General features: G+C 45.1%; 3 protein-coding genes across 5 annotated transcripts in view; 1 reads left to right on the forward strand and 2 right to left on the reverse strand.

Annotated features, from left to right (window-relative positions):
* LOC120452656 (zinc finger protein 704) overlaps positions 1 to 15,428 on the forward strand; it is a 120,290-nt gene extending 104,862 nt beyond the window's left edge. For all 3 annotated transcript variants that reach the window (XM_039636975.2, XM_039636976.2, XM_039636977.2), the window contains exons 5-7: positions 6,256 to 6,347; positions 10,595 to 10,783; positions 10,851 to 15,428. In XM_039636975.2, the coding sequence (XP_039492909.1) occupies positions 6,256 to 6,347; positions 10,595 to 10,783; positions 10,851 to 11,757 (1,188 nt within the window). In that variant the 3' untranslated portion in view covers positions 11,758 to 15,428. The remainder of the gene's footprint in view (positions 1 to 6,255; positions 6,348 to 10,594; positions 10,784 to 10,850) is intronic.
* LOC120452657 (histone-arginine methyltransferase CARMER) lies at positions 7,159 to 10,038 on the reverse strand. The gene is made up of 4 exons (XM_039636980.2): positions 9,450 to 10,038; positions 8,493 to 9,386; positions 8,028 to 8,438; positions 7,159 to 7,972 (listed from the first exon to the last, which is right to left on the reverse strand). The coding sequence occupies exons 1-4, from the start codon at positions 9,649 to 9,651 to the stop codon at positions 7,887 to 7,889; spliced, it is 1,593 nt and encodes a 530-aa protein (XP_039492914.1). The 5' UTR covers positions 9,652 to 10,038; the 3' UTR covers positions 7,159 to 7,886.
* Positions 15,429 to 19,908: 4,480 nt separating the features above from the next.
* Positions 19,909 to 21,154, reverse strand: LOC120453986 (putative gustatory receptor 85a). The gene is made up of 2 exons (XM_039638942.1): positions 20,120 to 21,154; positions 19,909 to 20,067 (listed from the first exon to the last, which is right to left on the reverse strand). Exons 1-2 carry the CDS (start codon positions 21,152 to 21,154, stop codon positions 19,909 to 19,911), a joined length of 1,194 nt encoding a protein of 397 aa, XP_039494876.1.
* Between the last annotated feature and the right edge of the window lie 383 nt (positions 21,155 to 21,537).

The following is a 21,537-nucleotide window of genomic DNA, read 5'->3' on the forward strand; positions in this document are numbered from 1 at the left end:
TGGCAAATGGCCGGGACAATCCCCCATCTATTTTCCACCGCCTTGCAGCATACATAAATTGCGCCAAGTACAGTTACTGCCATATGTATGCTCCTTGCAATCCTTGCAGTCCTTGCAGTCCTTGATGCCACTGTTGTTGCTGCTGGCGTTTTTGTTTCGGCAGCCAGGCGCTTGCAATTTCGCAAGGTCACCCAGGCGCAAGTGAATCCCGCCCCCAGCCCAACTCCCCCACTATGCTATGTACATATGTACGTGTGTCTGTGTATATCTGTATATCTATGCTCTGTGACCCAGTTACTGAGACCCCTGGCTTACTGGGCCTGCATTCCGGCCCAGAGTTTCTGGGTCAGCCATCGCACAGTACAGTTTAAGCCGGAGACAAACGCAGCTTCCACTCGCAAATGCTTCCAAAATGAAAATAGATGAGGCTCCCGTTCGTCTTGATTTATTTAGACAGAGGGCAAATTGGGAGCTTATTACTTTTAAAAAAAGCTAAACATTAAATTATTGTACATAAGTTGCTTTGATGTATACAACACAGATCTCTGTGGGTATTGTTAGGAATCAATCCAGAAATGTAGGTCTAGCTTGAGGAATCCTTGATAAAGGTACAGTCGCACGTCTTTGGCTGTCACAAAGACTGACATTTGCGCCATAAGCCAATTACTTTTCAGGACCGACGTCCACTATCCCATCTATCCACATGGCAACCACACATCTTGTTAAAGTCCGTGTTGATTAGGACCGTGCCGGATAGGGAAGGGAGATTGAGGCTGGACGAACCCAACCCATTCAAGCTCCATTTGGCAATTACCGCAGCAATAAAAGTCAACGGCAAATGCAGCCAGGCACACATTTTATTAGCAGCCCTTGCTACAATTTACGTGTGTCAAATAATAATTTCGTTGTCCTGGCCGCTTATCTTTTTGGGGACAAGTGAATATCCCTTTTTCGCCTGAATGTGGACGAAAATTTACATTTTACAATTTACGAATATATTTATGTCATAATTGGATTCTGTGGGCCGTTGTGAAAGCGAGAGAGATGTGACAATGAACACTGATAGGTGGTGAAAGTGGCAAGGATGGGCCTGAGCCTTCAGGTTTGGGGTTGAACGCCATCGCCTGCGGTGGCCATTAAGTTGGCCCGAGGACTCAGGGCTTGTAGCTCGAGCGTTTCCACTGATAAGGGCTTTAATGCCCCGAGGGTGTCCTGCGCTATGTTGTGGTAAATTGAGCGTGGCCGGATATTGTCGTCGCTGCCACACACACACACACACAGACACATCACTAGTTGGTTGCGGTACAAGTTGGCCTCTAAAAAAGGCACCACTTAGCTCGTTTACACTTCCTGCTTCGACGGCGTCCAGTAACTAAATCATTTGTTAAGGCCACAGTAAATTGACAACAAATGCGTGGCCTCAAGGATACAGCGTTGCATACTTTCAGGCGGTCCTCTACCGCCATTTCCGCTCTTGCTTTAGTGCACTCTAGTGCAGCTCATTTCATTTGATCTAATTTGTCGGGCATGAACTTTAAGCCAGCTGAGTTACACATTCAAGTTGGTTGAGCTCGACTTTTGGCAATATGTGCGCCCTCAATTGAACACAAAGTCGCCGTCAGTGTTCACGAACTTTTCGCATAAATTTAATACACGAAACGTGTCAGCATCTGCACAGAGCGAAAAGAGGATATTCAGCTTTAGCACGCCCCTTTAGGCCACAAAGTCCGTAAAGGTCTGGTTTTTTCCAGTGCATATGTGGGATGTGCAGAACCCTTAAACCGCGATATCTAGCAGCTTGGCGAGAACGTCGAGAACGAGTAGGTTATTGTGCTTCTGTCCGCCCGCTCAAAATATCAAAATCAACGCCATTGTCATATTTGCTGAATGAGTGAGCACTCAACCTCAATTTCAGCCTTCATCTCCATCGTTGTCAGCCTTTTTTCCTGCCGTTTTCCCCGGCTTTTCACCCCCGATTTCCCCAAAGGCAATGACAATTTCGCGTGTGTTTGTCACATCAGTTATGCATGTGTGTTTGAGTTTTCATATATTTATGACACTCCACTCTGTCACTGTCTGTGGACGCGAAATTCAAATGCGAATGCGGGTGTGCGTGTGCGTGTGCGTGCTTTTTATTTAAACGCAATCAAATTAAGGGGCCCAGCAAATTGGCAAGGCCATCGCCAGTGTGTAATCAACTTTTCCGAAATCTCCCCCGCTCAAAGGTTCGATTTTAAATGCGAATTTCGAATTACAAAACAGAACTATGCAGCCAGGCCCTAAATAAAACCAATTTGCTCCGCAACTCGTTACAAAAATAGCATTTCCCGAGTAAATTTACTCTGTGTGGGTGGCGGTTTGAGGGGTGGGCTGTGTTGGGCTGTGCTGATTCGGTTGATAAAGTCAACGCAAAGTTTGTTGAAAGCTTCGCCCTTATCCGATGTGACCCAATTTGCTCGCTGCCTGAAGACACGGCGATAAGACTTTAAAATCAACCGCTTACATGCAAAGCACTACGAATTCGATTTGCGGCAGCCCATTTATAATGTATGTGTATGGAATACTTGTATGTGGAATGCAAATTACAGAAATTGCCATGACGAACTCTGGCGGCTTTAATGGCGTGCAGAACAGGAAGAAAAGCAAATTCTACGCAAGCCCCCAAGCAGAAGCATAATTTTCGTTGCCTACTTTTCAGGGCGTTGAAATGTAAACGGCGCCGTGAGTGCAATTCGCGTTTGCCGGGTATTAAGCCCTATTAGGGAGCGAACCTTTCATGTTTCATGTTATTAGCCACAAGGCGAAAAGATGCCAGATGCCTCTAATGCTTGGCACACATTTTTCTGGGCCATAATGGGACGGGTGGCCTCCATTCCCTTACCCACTCCCATTTCCATTCCCATTCCCACATCGATATACGCAAATTGTGCTATTTTCGGTCGCCAGTGCGGAGTCAATAATTTATGCTCCGCACCATTTTTCTGGGGCATGAGGCATGGGGGATTATGTTGGCCTTCCATTGACCCAATTCTGGTAACAGTGCTGCACCAACCATGCGCACTCTCTTCGAGCCGCTCTGTGGCGCTCTTTACTTTCTCTTTTGCTGTTACTAGTTGGCCGCTCTTTTTGGCCTAGTTTTTTGGGGGCAGTTAACAGTGGCAAGAGACTGACGTTTCATGTTGCACGGACAGGGACAAGTCCACGGAAACAGAGAGAGAGAGAGAGAGAGAGAGAGAGAGAGAGAGATAAAATGAGAGAGTGGAAAACCCAGGGGCATGGCCACCCACACCCCCTTTGGCCGGAAAAGGGAAACCCAGGGAGGGGGGTGGTTGGCCTGCATATATACTCCACTATATACTGGTGACCTAATTTCGCGCGCTGTCCTTCCACAGCTGTTCTGATTTCGGTTTCGATTTCGGTTCGCATTTCCGCTTTGTGTATTTTCGGCCCGACTCTCTGGGGTTTGGGGTTGTTTATGCTTGCCGCCGCCAACGGGAGTGGGATTGGGGGAAATGGGGAAAATGGGAAAACTCCAAGATGAACGGAGAGAGAGAGAGAGAAACAGGAAAAACTTTTATTTACCCCACGCACGTAGAAGGCGTGGGTGGGTGGGCTCTTTGAGTTTTTTCCGAAGATGTGTGCGCTGTCAAGTAAATTCACATCGAATGCGAAGGAATAGGAAATTGCATGGCAACGCAGGACTTCCACTGATAACGTCGAATAAGAATAAATCGATGGCAGACGGGGGAATTATTAAGTCGGCAAATTAATAAGGATGTGCTGCCAAAGCTGATCAACTTCCATTTGGAATCAGGAAATATCTGTTGTCTTCGTTCCGGTTATGGTCTTCGGTAAATACGCGCAGGGATTACCATAAAGTACGCCCCCGAGTAAATATACGCACTTATCAGTTCAGTATACAATGTATGTATACAATATGACAGCTGGGAGCAGCCTGGAACTGGCGCCAGACGTGGAAATTCCTTGCCATTTTCCCTTAAAGAAGATTCATGTTGGGCCGCCCACTCACGTCGGCTATTTACGTTTTTCCCGGACCCGGACCCGGACCCGGCTTTGTTTGTGCCCGCTGTTTGGCAGCCAAATCAGGACACAGTGCGGTAGTCATTTCTGGAGGTAATACGCACTCCTGGCTGGAACCGGGGTGGAATTTTATTTCCTCACTCCGCAGTTAGCCAGCCAGCTGGAGTTCTCTGCCGGCGAATGGTTTTCTTTCATTAGCAAACAAGCGCTTACCCCCGACGACGGGAGTCCTTCTCATTAGAGGAGGATAATTAACACGCACCACTAGACGTTGAACGCAAAGGGGACATAACTCAAGCTGCTCTAATTTACTTTCGGATTCGAGTGACTTGGCAGGTGGCAATAAATGCCAGGGGGAGCGTTTTGGGATGCCCTGAATTGATAGCCCAAAATGATTTCCAACTCCTTTCCGCATTAATTGAATATAATTGCGAGGCAAACGGCGGCATCGTCAGCTGGGAATTGAAAATTACGCATACGCAGCGTTTGACAAACGAGCTGTGCCGCGCTTATCTGCCAGCGAACAAAATCGAGGCATTAATAAACCCCTTTTCAAGCATTCAGCACATTAAGATGCTAGTCACGCAGGCGGCTACCAGCTCCGAAAAACTCTGGAAACGGCGAAAGTGGCAGGAAAACACTTCCCTGTTGCCAAACACACAACTGGCAATAACCGCGTGTGTGTACTCGCAGGACCTTATTTATGAGCCAGGATATAAGGCATATCCTGGTGTATCCTGGCCCCAGAAGTCTGGCCGCAAACGAATTACGAGCGCCGACTAATTGCAGCAAGTGAAAATGAGAATGGTCTAGTTTCCGCACTTCCAAGCTGTTGGGAACACCGAAAATAAATGGGATTATAGATGATAAAATGATATTACCTTTTATTAACATATCCCACATAAGTTTCACTTTGGAATACCAAGCTTTGCCGATTTATTATAAGGTACTTTAGCAAACAGTGCCTAATATTTCTTGCTGTGTACGCATTTGTGTAACTGCCTGGCAGCCGCCACGTGCGTTAACAATTTACGCCGCTTAAGTAGCGCAGGATATTTATGTTTATGATTGCGTTGCGGTTCGCAGACTCCGCCCCGAAAAAGGCATTCAGCTTTTCCAGCTCCCAGCTCAAATTACGCATACGCCGTGTGCGCGCCCTCCGCAAATTCAGCTTAAGTGGGCCAAAATGGCGGCACACCAGTGCAATCCATAACAATTAAAGCTCGCTGGCATTCTCAAACCACAATGTTGTAAACAAATCGTTAATCACTTGGCCCACAAGGCCGAAACGAGAAACCGAAAACCGAAAACTCAGTTTTCAATTTGCTCAGTAGTCGTCGTTGCACAAGGACAACATTCGCCAGCACAAGGACGCAATCAGTGCCTTGCTGTACCCCCAAAAACCGTGCAATACACATATGTATATAGATATGTAAGGGTGTATAATACATACTAAAACTGGGTCAATTGCCGGCGTCGCTGCTGCAGCGCTGCCCTAACCTTCAGCATAAAAACGCAGCATAAATGCAGGCGCATAAAAAGCCAAGAGCCGAGAGCCAAGAGCTGGGCGCCAAAAGCGTGTCAAGGCGAGCGACAAACGGAGCAAAGCGACCGCAAGGTGACCCAGTAAATAAGGGGGCGCTCGCTTGGGGGAGTTGGCAAGGACGCGGACGCGGACGCGGACCGGACCCGGGCCCTGTTATCAGTGCAGGCGGCATCGAGCACGGCCAGCCAGCAAGCCAGCTCGTTCGGGCGGCATCGTTTGCCGCTCGGGCGAGAGTCCAAGGACTCTGAATCTGGCTTTCAGCCAACCAGCCAGCCAGCCAGCCAGTTGCATTGTCCGCACTCACACAGTCGCACTTGGCACCGGGCCGGCACCGGTTCGAATCGCTCCTGTTCCTGCTCCACTGCGAGTGCAACCGCTAAAGAGGCGCCAGTTAAAGAGCTGCTGCAGAACCGCCATCATGCACACCATGGCAATGAATTACTACGTGGAGCGCAGTGACTACGAGGGCTACGGGCGCCACAGTCCCACGGGGGACAGCTGCTCGCGCTCCTCCACATCGTCTTCCGAGGATTCACTGATGCAGCCCTATTCCCGCCAAGTACGATACATACTCCAGGGCTCTAAACTATATTGCATTATTATTAGTATTGAAAAACACATTAATAATAGAAGCAATCTAATCACATCACCTTCTCTTCTCATTGCAGTCCAAAAAGTTCCGATGCGTTTATCGAGGATGCGCTGGCCTGGTGGCCGATCTCAATACAGTCATGCGTCACATAAGGAAAACACATTTGGGGTAAGTGTACAAGTGGGAATCGCACTGCTATCAGCGGATTAGGTGGCGCGCAGCAAGTGGGCGGGGCCTTGACTTAGCCACCCGACCTTCTCCTTCTCCTCCTCCATCTCCATCTCCGCCAGCATTTCCACTCGCCCGGTGGTGGCTCGAAAGTAGAGCACTCGAGCACAGTAAGCAGGTCACACGAGTGTGGCGAAGCCCCTCTCCAGCCGCAGATTACTTTGCAATGCGCACCTGCAGCAGGCGGGCAGTGGTAGAAGTGGAAGCAGTGGGTGGCGGCAGGTGCAGCGGTGCGCTTTTGAGGCCAAGGTCCAATTCGAGGCGCCCACACACGATCCGCGCTGAGCTTTGACACTTGCCAATCTCGTTTCCTATGTAAATCGAGAGGGGTTCCAAGTGGGGGTGTACAAATAAAAGACGCGGTGGGGCTTTGTTTTTTGCTGCTTTTGCTTTGACATTGTTCTCTCATCTGCATACATGCGGTATATCTATTCGTATATATATATATAATTGTATATGTTTTGCTTTATATTTATGTTTGCAGTGTATTGTGTGTTGTGTTGCTGGAGTGTTTTTGTGTTTTTACTTGCTGCTCTATAAAGTACAGTACAGTCCGCATACAGGATGCGAATGCGAGAATCTCGGGGAGTGTGTTAAGGTTGGCATACCCAACGCGTATATCTAGGTGTATATGGTTATATAGCGCTCGGTTTGCTGGCAGCGATATAGTAGGATCTGACAGGATCTGGGCTTGGGTGCGTAACTTAGGATCGAACGAGTGGTGCCTCCAGAACTGAATTAATCATAATCGTATGGGGGTATATGTATAATCTCTCGGCGCAAGTCGGCCTTTAGTAATGGTATCGTAGCTTAGCACTAAATCCTATGAGCAATTTCTTACAATTTCAAACGAACTAAACATAAACACGGCCGACAAGTACAAAAATTGAAACTAGCTGGAGGTACACACAATATATAGTATAATAACACACATAATAGATACAGTACAATCTGAATTTGTTGGTTTGTTCAAAGCTTTCGGCAAAATCTGCAATTGGCAATCGGCATATTAACTAATAAACTTCCTGAAGCGCAGTCCCGTGCGGGTTAAATATCGGTATTACAATTCACATACGTTAAAAACTCTAATTACTATGGGCTAAAATTAGTTTAGGCTTATTAATATGCTGCGTGTTCTAAACAACTACATTAGTCTGCCTTGATTTGTTGATTGTTTGTATGTTGTTTACTTGCTGGGATGTTGGATTTCCTTCGATTCGTCCGATCGATTAAAAGTGTAAGAGAAGAGGGGAAAAGTATATCAGGATAGGGACACAGATTGTAGAAAAGGTATGCAGAACATAACGCAACTAAGTTTCGAAAATAGTTTAAAATAATTTACACTGTTCAATAAATAACCTAATCATAAACTGTAACAAAACAAGAATTGGCAAATATAGAATCGATCGTAGAAAGTGAGCGGACTAAGAGCAAAGGGAATTCCCAGAAAGATGTGTTGTTATTCGATCCACTGCCGCCCTAGTGCGGATGCATAAGTCCATGGGTGATGTCCATGCCATCGCCTATTCCATTCACGCTGAGCCCGCCATTTAGCATGCTTGAAGCTACAGAAATAGTTACATAAGTAATGAGGATATTATATTAATGATATGCTCTCACAATTGCGTGATCCTTGCGTGTCCACTTGTGTCCAGTACTGCTCAGATGGACTCTGGGTACTAGTCCCCGGAGGTGCCTGGACCGGCGCCCCCGTGTACCGAAAATACGGGTTCTTCAGGTCCAGGGTGTTGCTCGACGAAATAAGCGTGCCTTCGATGTGTAGATCGATGGTCACATCGTACGACTGCCGCCGATTGGCCTCCAGCAACACGCGGCCTGTCAGCGTCTGGCCCTGCTTGATAAAGATGGGCATGGGCAGTAGGCAGCGCACCTGATACCAATGTGTCAGCGGCGCCGTGGGCGACGTGGAGAGCCACACATTCTGGCTGCTGCCACTAAACTCCACATCAAACCAAAAGGCCAGCCCATGGCAGATGCCAGTTTGCAGAATTTGGAACTCCAGGGGGATGCCTGCGGAAGGTTAGCAGTTAGCAATTTTCGCAAATCACAAGCTCGATTACATACTTATCAAATGCAGATCGTCCTCCTTATCGTTGAGAAAGTCGCACACGTGCCGCACCGACTTGGCCATACATATGCGGATGTCGAAGGTGTCCACAATGGGCTGTCGGAAGTACTCCTTCATGCCCTCTTTGTGCAGCGTGGTAAGGTCAACACCGTGGAACGCCGACTGGTACCAAAAGTTGGCCTTGTTGTATTGCTCCGAGTAGAGCGATTCGTCCGAAAAGGGCGCGATGTGCAAGTCGCCGTGCGTGGGGTACATCTTTCCTTGCGGCTTCAGCCACTTTCTGGCGTGCAGATACGTCTCCAACATGCGCTCGTTGTACAGCATATAACCCATGGGCTCTGATATGATAACGTCCACTTTCTCGGGCAACTCGATCTCCTCGATCTTTCCCGGTATCACAGAGATCTTGTGCTGCACATTGTTGGACTCAACCAGCTGCTGGGCGTACTGGGCCATGTTGGAAGCCTCAATGGCGTACACCTTGGCAGCTCCCGCCTGCACGGCAAAGAAGGATAGAATGCCCGAGCCAGCGCCCACATCCAGGACGATCTTGTCCTGGAAATCCACCGCATTGCCCAAAATGGCTCGCTGGTACGTGCTCGTCCTTACATAATCCTGCATCATGTTCTGCTGCTGGCTGAGGTAGCCGTAGAACTGGAAGTACTGCGAGGCGGACGACTCCTCAGTGCGTTGCGAGAACACGGACTTGGGTCTCAAGTGCTTCACGTTCTCCACCACCTTGCGGAAGAGCTGCTGGTCCTGATCGCTGGCGAACCTCAGCACGAGATTGTCGGCGTCCAGGGAAACGGCATAGCTACGTCGTCCCATTTGGGCGGCATCCGTATCGGCGGCTATCATGTACTCCTTGAGCACGTGGCTCTGGTCATCATCTGGTGGAAAGATTTGCGATGTTAGAGGCGGTTTGTAATGGCAGGCTCTGTGCTCTTCCTTACCTGACACAACACGGAGCACCACTCCCTGGGAATCGTAGCTGCAGAGCAGCGTGCAGCTGCCCTTGTATTTGTTGGTAAACTCCAGCTTCTGCTCGTCGGCAATCGAGCTGATTACCACGCCGCTAAATTGGCAATTGCTCAGCGGAGAAACGGAGGCGGCGGTGGCCAGTTTTCGGGCCTCCTCGGGTCGCAGGCTGGACATGTTGGCTGGCTTTTTGGAGGGCAAAGAGGCGAAGGAGCAGAGCAGGACCACTGGCGTCTCTTTTTTTCCCTTGTTAATTGACAAAGTAGGCCTCGCTATACACACGCACACACATACACAAGGAGCACACGCACGCACACAAAGACGCAGATGCAGACAGACAGACGCGCAATTTTTTCTATCTGCAAAATTTTCCACCACACAAAAAATGGCTGGTGACTCGGGCAGCTGGATTGATTGGCGCTATTAACAATAATGCGCGCTGCTTTTCAACTCGGACGATTGCTCAAAATCGATCGCTCTTGTTGATTTCGTATTGATTTCACACGGAACGTGCGTTTTTTTTTTGCAAAAAGTGCTAGAGCTGGAACAAATAGTTGAGGCTAGAGGTGGGACCAAGCCCGATGCTTTTCGATAGGATTAGTGCTGCCCATTACCTTAAGACTAATCGATTCTTCAGCTTAGCGGGAATTACAAGATAATGGTTTTCAGGGAAACTTATATTATTTTGGAAAATACACCTTATGTTTTCACTTTGAAATATAACTTAAGTAAAATATTTTGGAGACAACAAATTTAGAACGCTTTTATGTGGTTACTTAAGTGAATGAAACCTAGGTTGAGAACTCTGATATGCTTCTATCAGAGCCTCGAACCTATTGTGGTGGCGTAGTTGGCAATGCGAGTACAAAAAAAACGGTCGCTTGCAATGAAAATTAGGTACATAAACTGGATATCTTAGTAAATTTTGGGATAACTTTTTAACATAAAATGTACAATTATTTAATATTTGTTTAAATTGAATGAGACTTAAATATGATTTGGGTTTGGTTAGCTTTTCGGATTCGTACCAATACTGAATCTAGGTACATACATTCAAGTAAACTTGGCATCACTGAGACATCCTTCTAATCAATTTTGCAACTTTTTGGTGGCATTGCAGAAAGGACGCTCATCGCTCCGCGAATGATGACTGTGAGGACGAGGAGGAGTTCTACTACGAGGATGCCGACGACGACGACGAGCAGGTGAAGCCCAGTCTGGCCTCCGAGCCGACGCTGAGTCACCGGGACATGGCGCGTCCGCCGCACGAGGATCCCGAGTACCAGAAGCAGATTGTGGGCAACTTCAAGTGGGTTTACTTAGTGCACGGTATATGTATATATATTTAATGACACTATCTTGTTTCGATCTTGCAGGCAAGGACGCGCCGGTAGCCACTATAACCACCTAGCGCAGTCGCACGGACGCACCGTCAGTGGCAGCAACATCCCGAGCACCCACCAGCAGCAGCTGCAGAACAACAACACTAGCTGCATCCCCACTTCGCACCTGGCCCACCACAACTACACATGCCCGGCGGCGACGGCGACAGTGGGCAGCTACACCACCTCCACGGGGACGGGGCCGGTGGCGGCCAGTTCATCAGGCTCGCCGCTCGGCAAGCACGCTCGCTCGTCGTCCACCCGTCCGACCCACTCGGTAGCGCCATATCCATCGCCGACGTACGTCCATCAGCAGCAGCAGCACCACCAACACACGCACCACCACAACTACGCCGGCAGCAGCAGCAACAGCAGCAGCAGCAGCAGTCCAGTGATCCACAGCAACAGCAGTGCCAACAACATGCTGCAGCAGCTGGAGCAGCAAAACGTCACAGTGACGGCGCACCACAGTCAGCAGCAGCAGCAGCAGCAGCAACTGCAGCAGCAGCAACACCACCAGCAACAACACAGCCACCAACAGCAGCAGCAACATCTCCTGTCCAGTGTGACGATCACGCCCAATTTCCATCCGGCGCAACAGCAGCAGCCGCACCACCACCAACCGATGCGCGGACACCAGCAGCAACATCCACAGACAACTGCCGGCAACCTGGTTGCCCAAAACAACACCAACCACAGCAACGGAAGCAACGGCAGCAATCCGCTGCAACAGCAACAGCATATGGCGCAACAGGTGGCCGTCAAGCATACGCCCCATTCGCCCGGCAAGAGGACGCGGGGCGAGAACAAGAAGTGCCGCAAGGTGTACGGCATGGAGAAGCGCGACCAGTGGTGCACCCAGTGCCGGTGGAAGAAGGCGTGCAGCCGCTTCGGCGACTGAAAGCGACAGAAGTCGTCGACGGAGGCGGCAAACCAGGCGTCGGCGCACCAGTCCAAGGCAGCAACAGCATCAACAGCAGCAGCAGCAGCATCAGCAACACCCAATCCAGCGGCAATATCAGCAACTCCCAACCCGGCAGCAACATCTTCCCCAAAAATGACCACCACAGTGGTGCGATTGGCCGCCGAGGTGGCTGCCGGCAAGCAGCTACCCTCGTCGTTGACCATCAAAACCAACAAGCGTTACGGTGCACAGGTGCAGCAACCGCAGCAGCAGCAGCAGCAACAACCGCATTCGTATGCGGTGACCGCCAACAGCAACACAATCAGCAATCGGCCAGTGCGTATACGCAGTGTGGCCACCTCGGTTATTGTGGCGCCAATTGCCTGCGCAGCCACCACGACGACCACCACGCCCACCCACATGGAGGATGCTGACGAGGAGCCCGAGGAGCCGGAGGAGGAGCTTGATGAGATGGAGCAGGAGGATCAGGAGGCGCTCGAGGATCAGGAGGAGGCGCAGGTGGCTGCTGCCAACGGCCTGCTGGCCTGGAGCCGAGCAGCCGCCAACCAGCAGCAGGCGCAGGCAGTGCTGATGCAGGGCTAAGTCCACCTCCTGGATGAGAATGGGTGAAATGGATGCGAACGGATGGCTGTCGGTGGCAGCTGTTGCCCCCCTCCGACACAGACGACACAAATCGCAAATGAATGCAAATGCAAATGCAAATGAAAAATGGTCTCTTCTTATTTACTCTGCATTGAATTGTGCACCTTAAACACGTAACGGTATCTCTTTTGTTGTTGTGCAGGTGTTTGCCAACTGCCGTGCAAATGTTGCTGACATTTGCGCCCGGGCAACATTTGCAATCTACAATAATCTAATTATTATTATTATAATTATTATTATTACTATTATTGCAGTGCGTAAATATACATATACATACATACATATATACATATACATATTTATTTCTAAAATGACTTTGTTAATTCTTATGTTAAAAAGCTGAAAAGCAGTTGGCAGATTTTTATATACACAGAAAAAAAACGAAAGCAGCAAACAGTTAAGATACATAATGTACGAATGCCAGCTGTTTTACATAAAACATAACAAAAAAATGCAAAAGAAAAAACAGCAAAAAACAATACAAGCATAAACCAACAACAACAACAAAAACACATGAAAACCAACAACAATATTTAAAGCAAATATACATTTGATTTTTTTTAATTGTAAGAACTCTAGTAAATTTTTTTCTAGTATTAAGTGCAATTTCTGTTCTACTTCTCGCTCTATACAAAGAAAACAAAACGAAATGAAATGAAATGTAAGAAAACGAATCAAACCAACTCAAACAAACAAACAAACAAATCAAAATGAAACAATCGGCGGTGGTGCAGAAATCACTTTGCTCTGAATTTACATTGATGTACGTAAGAATTCGTCACGAAGTGATTTGTGTGCCGCCGCCGCTTAAAAGCATAAATATTCAAACGAAAACCTAAAAATATGCATATTAAATATTCAAGGCGTTGCATCTACACATTAAATAGGCATAAACGAAAAATAGTTAAATTACTTGCATAATCACATGTAACTCAAATCCAAGAGCCGTTTAAACAATTTGTAAGTGTGTGTGTTAAGCGCTAAGAATTAAGTATTAATCGACTTCATGCATACGAGCGGCAATAGATGGACACACAGCTAAATAATCTAGTTAATTAAGCACCCAGCCACCACAAACCCACCCACAACCAAGTACCCAAAAGCCCAAACTCTCAAACATCTATAGAACAATTACCCCCCAACCCGAAAACCCAAGAACCCGAGATCCCGAGATCCAAAAACCACGCTAATGTAATATATAGACATACGAGCAACTTAAACTTAAACGTAGTGAATTTTAAAAACAAACAAACCAAGCAAACAAACAAACAAACAAACATGCAAACAGACAGACAGACAGGCCGACAGACAAACAGATGGATTGTGAGGTAGATCTTATATCCTTATATCCTTATCGAGAAAAGGGAATCGTCGAAATTTCAATTGGAGCCAGAAGGAAGACACTTTCGAACATGTTCAAATTTTTAATACATTGTTAAGTTGATATTTTCTAAAAACACACACAAAAACGAAAAATGAGCTAAATTTGTCTATTAATTAATTTGTAATGAACTTATGACTAAAAACTAAGATTTAAAACCAACAAAAACAAAAACAAAAACTTTTTGCGTTGTGCAACTGTTGTGAATTGTTCAAATTACGGTATACACATACAAACAATGACGTCACAAAGGACCCAGCGAGGTTTGCGAGGATATAAGCGAATGTAGCCAATCTAGGGATAGCTACAGATTGAGATTGAATGAAGAGCAGGAGAATTTACGGATGAAGAAATGAAAATACACAAGGAATTCTTAACCAAATTGGAAGTACAAACTAAAGTCTAGAATATGTAAATATAGAACCCCCATACACACACTGAAAGAACGGAAGTAAAAGGGAATACGAAGCGGAAGTGCAATGGGATAACGAACCCACAAGGAAACCGAATCGCGATCGGAAAAGTAATGTTGATGGGCGAAGCGTAGAGGAGAGGAGAGGAGAGGAGGGAAAATTGAGCTTAGGCGGCAGCAGCTTTAAAAATGTTTAAAAAAGAAAATGGAGGAAATGTTAGGGAGAGCGGGAAAATGGAAAGATAACGCGAAAGCGGAACCGGAAGCGGAAGCATGCAAAAACCGTAAGGAGAAAGTAAAACACGCAAGCGAAAATTTCATTGAAATTGTTTGCCGTGATTTGAATGAAATTCATAATGGTGGCCATTTTTGTGTAATGCGAAAAAGTTTAACAACATTTTGTACACTTGTATTTCGTTTTTATTAACTATAAGTTTAACCAAAACAACAACAACAACAAAAAACAACAACAAGAACGAATGTTAGCAAACGGAGTAAAACTGAAAACGGAGAAAATGCAATACATTTTACTTATTTTTGTCTGTCGCCCTAGGACGGCGTCTTCTATTCTTTATTACGAATTATGATTACGAGTATGATTATTGTCATCATTATTATTGTTTTTCTTGCTAATTTTCGTGCACCACACACAAAAACACCCCCACACACACACAAGCGTAGTTAAGTGCGCACACTCGATCTATTTCGTTGCGTTCTGGAAATTATTTAAACTTAAGTGATATTTTTAAAAAACAAAAAACAAAGAAGAAAGAGGAAAGAAAACTATCCATTATTATATAATTATCGCTAATATTTCTTACTATTTTATGTGTACGATTGCCACGATTATCACGAAAAGAGCAAGAAATACAAGGCAGTCTAAGTCCCTCGATCCGGGATATCCTCAAAATCCCGATCGGGGATTAGAACTGGCCTGGAAAACAGACGAAAAGTGACAACGGATGAAGCAGAATGAAAATGCTTAGCGAAGATAAGCGAGGAAGATTTATGGAGGGAAATATCAGAAATATCAGTAAAGGTCAAAGCTCTAATCCATCGAACATGAATGCTAGATTCATTCAATAGCGAGAAATAATATTTCTTTTTGATTTTTTTTCTTGAAAAGAATACAACACAACAACAACAACAAGAACACCCATTTTATTAAAAAATATACAATTGTTATTTATAATTAAACAAAACAAAAACGAACCACTTTGTTTTTATTATGATTTCACGTTCACTTTTCAGTTGCCACCTTGGTTTTTCCCCCCATTCAGTTTTTGTTCCTTGGTTTTTGGAGCGAACGGTTTCCGCACTCACGGAAACTCCAGCCGTAATCCTTATAATCCTTATAAGAGGAATGCATTTCCCGAACAGACACGGTTTCTCCCAGGGTCTCAGACGTAGAACAGATGGTATCGATACAAATTGTACAACTTTCTACTGCATCCATTGGCATTGGCATTCCGTTGGTAGAATGGAGCCAGAAACACAGTTGCTAGATCCCCAAATGTTGGATTGTTCTTTCCGCTGGATGTTCTAAGATGTACAGAGAAAGCAGTGCTTACATAACAACAGATCGATGTGTTTATCTCTTAACTAGCTATACATATATGTATGTACTTATTATCGGGCATATTTGCCAACGTGTACGTCTAAGCAGCATATGCATATGCATATGCATGTAGATGGAAACTTATGATATTTCATTGGATATTTATCGTCGTTATTGATGTGTAAACATAAAATTAACTCTAAGCTATGATGGACTCGTTGTAGTCCCTTAAGGAGGATCGAGTTTGGTTAAAATTAGAAATCTCACAGCAGCTGGCGGCCGGATTCGGATGCAGATTCGGATCTGGCGCAGCGAATGCTGGTACAGCGCGGTATGTTGCATCCACTAAACGATAACTAAGTAATTATACTTGATACATTATATACATATACAGTACATTTAGGTGTGTAGCTAGGGGCAAAGTGTCTGAGCGATTTTTGAGCGATTCGCACTTCGGACTTTGGACTTCGGACTTTGGTACTCCGCACGGATATATGTTTGTTATATCCGTGAGATTCCACTTCCGTTTCCGGGCTGAATCGGAACTCAGCGACCGTGGCTGCGGCCTGCGCGTCTTTGTGTGTGTGTTGGTGTTCATTTTTTGGATAATTGGAAAGCGAAATTAGTTTTAAAACAAAATTGCATTCAATATAAGGCTGATTTATTTGACTCGTTCATTTTGATATATACACTCAAGCACACACACACGCACTCACACACCAAACACACACGGCACACACGCACACTCACGCATATCAGCCAGGCAGCTAACGGTGCTAGACATTGAATTCCATTTTAGATTAAGTGCATTAAGTCGGTTAGTTTAGTGAGTATCCAGCAAAAGACTTGCGCATCGTTTATTTGGCTGCGTTTTCACGAACCCATTCACTCACATTCAATTCCATTCACTCGCATTCATCCCTTCACAATTTCATAGTCGAGAATCGAACAGAAGCGGGCAAAAGGAGCTACATCCTGGGGATCTCTCGTTTTTCGTAGCATACCCCAGGGGGCTGAGGTGAAAAGTTGTTGGACGGAAAACGGAAAACGGAAAATGGAAACGGAAACGGAAACAAGTGCTCTACACTGCCAGCAACGAAAATCCGCATCCCCATCCCCATCCGCATCCGCATCCGCATGCGAATCAACACCATCATCTGCTTAAGAAACACACGAATTCGAGGAAGCAATAAGCTGTTTATACAATCAAATACCCTGTAATCATGTATCATGCACACATTAGAGCATTCTTGTGAACTGACTGATACTTCAAACCAAAAAAACAAAAAAAACTAAAAAAAAAAAAAACAAGAAACCATTATAAGAGGCGGGAATATGTATAGGGAATATCACGAATATCAGACGTGAAATCATCTAACATAGGCCGCTTAAAGTTAAGCGGAAAATCATAATTTCAATAATAGGTTTTAAATAAGTTTTTCTACCCAAGAGTTGTTGTAACTTTTTTACAATTTAAAATTTAAATTTATGATAATTGGCAGGACAATTGTTTTGATAACTGAAAAGGACGCAAGCGTTAGGATGAGAATTTCGGCCGAAATTGTACTCAATTATTTTGCATTGATTATTGGCTGGCAACTGAAACCACTAGATGTCTTCAAAAAAAAAAAGATTGGCTACATGCATCCTTAATTTCGAAAAGACTTTTTCTTCGGGGCGGATACCCCAACCCCCCCTTGAATATTTATGGAAATCGGAGCGGATTAAAATTAAAGCTAAACACTTAACAATTACTATGTAACATTAACAATAATCGGCTGCTTAGTTGGGCTAACTGAGAACTTTACTAGGATCTAGGCGATATGAGAGATGGAGAGATGAACGTTGAAGGACTTGACGCGACTTGATTAAAATTAGACGCTCCCACTTCCCCCGTTCCCACCACATTTGTATTTGTATCCGTATTTGTATGTCTAGCATTAGGGGCATCCCCCAGCACACACGCGCACACCCACACCCACACACACACTCACACACAGCCATTCATCATCACCTTAAACTTTTCGTGTTTTTATGTGTAGTTTGTAAGCGAAGAAATGGGGAAGAGATGAATCTATGATATAATGATATAATATACTTGTTGTTGTGTCCACATCTATAGGAGTAACCAACCCGAGATCAGATCGATGCATCCTTGTTTTGTTTACGTTGTTGACTTGTTTGCTGTTACGAATATCAATCGATTCTATTATCCCCACTGTGTACTTAACTCGGTTCTGCTTGGACTGGCCAGCTAGTTGAACTGGCGAAGTCGGCGAAGTTAGGCTAGAGCATACTTTAAAGGCAGGCGACGGTCGCCAGGATCGCCTTGCCGCCACTGATCACCACATAACAAGGTACAAAAGAGGCGCAATTGGGGCGGCATCCACCCCCTGCCACGCCCATTAGCCAAAGGGGCGTAGTTAGGCCTGGAGCAGGTGAAAATTGAGCAGAGAAGCACACAGACGACACAGAAAAAGAAACCAAAAAAAAAAAAATAAACAAAAAACAAAAAGAAAAATAAAAATAAAAACAGAAACAGATTCAGCTACAGATTTAGAAACAGATAATATTACAATTACGATCTAGCGTAACGGAGTTTTGCATTTCCAAACGAATACCATATGAAACCAAGTAAATAACCAGCAACTAAGTGTCGTGTATATTCCATGTTAAAAGTACAGCCACTGTGCTGCATAAAAGCATATAATTATACATGTATACAGTATAAATATATATATATATATACATATATATATAACCATATGCATACATATATCTAACCGAAACTATGAATAGCGAACGAGAACAAGAGCAAGAGCAAGAGCAAGAAATCCCTTCAGACGGCAATGATTGTTCATATACCCTAGATAAATAGTTGTGCATTAATCAATCGTACAGTTGTCTCAATGTGAAAAGCTTAAGTCCACACCGAAACTAATGTAATAGCAGCTAAAAACTCGAGGACCCAAGGACCCCTTCCCCCCACTCTAAGATACCCAATCAGTGGTGACCCCAAAACCCGATCATGGTGACCCCGAAAAGTAAGAAAATAAAATACATAACATAATAAATCCGTAATACAGAGCAGCAGAGATGTTTAACACTTCAATTAAACATTGGTGAGAATCGAGTACCTACAAAACTGAAAGAGATAGAGAAGCGCCCACACACGCACACACATCCTGCACATCCTGTGGTGGACCAGTGTGCGTGTGGGGCGACTATATTTTTTGCAAAGCAAATTGTGCAGCAAATGCAACCGAAACTAACGGATAACGTTTTACGCGCGAACAATTTTAGACATACAAAAAAGTAAAAATCGAGAAGGGCAATATGAAGCGAGGGGAACACACACACAAACTACAGATCATAAATAGATATATTTTGCGTCTTTATATACAGGAAAACGAAAACGGCATATTTGTATATTTACACTCAATGTACAGATCGAAGCTACGACTCACAGCAGCTAGGGATATGTAGGGATACTTTAGTACTTGTTGCTCGGTTGGCTTTTTATGCTTCACGTTTACTCCCGACTTCAGATCAGCCCATTATGCCATTAAGTCATTATGCCATTATCCATTAACCTTGGCGTGTCGGCCAGGACTGGCACGCTTTCCACTTGGTGTACTGTCCACGGAACACTGATCTGCATATGTACGTATACCTAAGACCTAAGACCCATCACACTCATCACACCGAAGCATTGACTCTAACACCACTCACGCTATATGGGAAGTCCCACGAAATAAAGTCATTTTCCAAACTATTTTAAGCGAATGAAAACCTACAAAAAAGAAAAAGCAAGAAACTCTAAAATCATTTCAATGGACGTGTTTATGAATGTTGATTTTAAACAATAATTCGAAATCAGAATGAATAAAGCATAAACAACTAAATGTATGGAATAAGTCAAACAAAATACAAATTCTATAATAATATAATAAAAACGAAAAAAGACAAGAGCAAAATGATACTTTCAAAACTAGTTATTTGCGTTTTTATTACATCAAAGGGGGTTTTTTTCTAGTAGAAGGATTTGGTACTTAACATGGTGGTCCAAAAGATAATGTTTCTTAAAAAGGACGTTGTAAGTATGTAATTTATTGCTGTAGTCTGATTAAACCATCACTTCGTTATCGAAATGTAGTCAGATTGCACCATGTAGACCACATGAACCAGGACGAGTGATGCAAACCGGAAAGCCGAAGAGCGATTTATGTGAAATATGCCAAAGACAGTGAAGTGCGTGTGCTGCCAGGTCAGTTGCAGCGACAGCCATTCGATCTGTAAAACTCATTGCATTATAATTTGTTGAATGGAATGCCAGGGTACTCACACTTCGTTCCACCTCCGCGCTTTCATTATGGGGTATTTTCAAAATATCCCTGGTCACCTCGACCAATGAACCTGCTGTGTTGGTCATGCAATTCAGTATGAGCGAGAACATCAAAGGTTGGACGCAGATGATGAATGAGAATGCCAGGTACACAAGCTCAAGGTCCTGTAATCCATAACCGATAACGAAGCGTACCACAAGATATCCCGAAACAATGCCACTCCAAAGATTGCGAACCATGTAGGCAAAGGTGAAGTAGCTAAAGATGGAGCACACTTCTGAGGTTAAATCAATTAGGCACTGGAACCTGGTGTGCAGCCTTTTAATCTCGCACAGATTGGAGGTGACAGTTGGAAAGTCCCGATCCAGGAGCACCATCTTTAGTTCCGCAAGCAAGCACCACCAGCACTGGGTTACCTCGGCTAGGATGGCGAAGAACAGGTAGTTCATGGAGAAGATCATGCACTCCGGCAGGAAGCAGTTGCAGGGATGATTGAATCCCATCCTGGCGCTGAACGCAAACGTGGCCAAATGAATGCTGAGACGAAGGATCAGAAGGATGGTGAGTGCGATCAACAAGCGGTCTAGGGAACTCTGTTTGTCCCTTGGTACCCTGTAGCCCCTGTGCCTGCTCAGATCCTTTTGATGCTTCAGCTCCTTCAGAACTGCAAGGATTCTATTTTGCCATTGGTAGCACGATGCCATGGAGCTAAGCACCGCAAAAAACACCAATGCAAAATATGTGAAAAAGTTTACAGTCATCAATGTGGACATTTCGACGTTTTTAAAGTGATCCAGGAAATCCAGCTGAAACTTTAAAGTCAGGCTGATTACAGCGAAGTTGTGCAATATACGGTATATAAAAAGGCAGCGCGATCTGCGCGACTTTCCTGGTCCAATGTCCGCATTGAAATCCAGAATTCCATTCAGGGCACAAAAGCAGCCCAGGCTACGACGTAAAAGTCTTCTCAGAGAGGCCATGACCCGAATCACTATCTTTCCACCAAGCAACTGGGTCGCAAATAGGCTAAACATTAAGTTATTATTTGGTAGGTGCTGTCATCTCGATTAGCAAAGATAAAATCAGTTGGGAGTACACCCCACGGAGAGCACTTGTTGCTTCTAATTAATTGACTTCGGAACGCACTCATCGATTTCTCGAACTGCCTTCATATGGAATCATGTTCATAGGCTGCAACCGACAGGATTCAACTATTAATTTCAATTGGATTCAAGTTACCTATATTGTCAGCGACATGCATTTAAAAACTACTACTAGTACTGTTAGTTAGATGAATAATATTTCAGCTCTGGCAGGGCAAACATTTTCCACCTGGCACCAGCATCGACTGTCTGTCCGATCCACGAAGCCGAGCTCGACTATGCGATCCGCTCGCAGTTCCATCGATCGGCTGCCG

Source organism: Drosophila santomea, chromosome 3R, assembly GCF_016746245.2.
Source record: "Drosophila santomea strain STO CAGO 1482 chromosome 3R, Prin_Dsan_1.1, whole genome shotgun sequence".
Classification (NCBI taxonomy): domain Eukaryota; kingdom Metazoa; phylum Arthropoda; class Insecta; order Diptera; family Drosophilidae; genus Drosophila; species Drosophila santomea.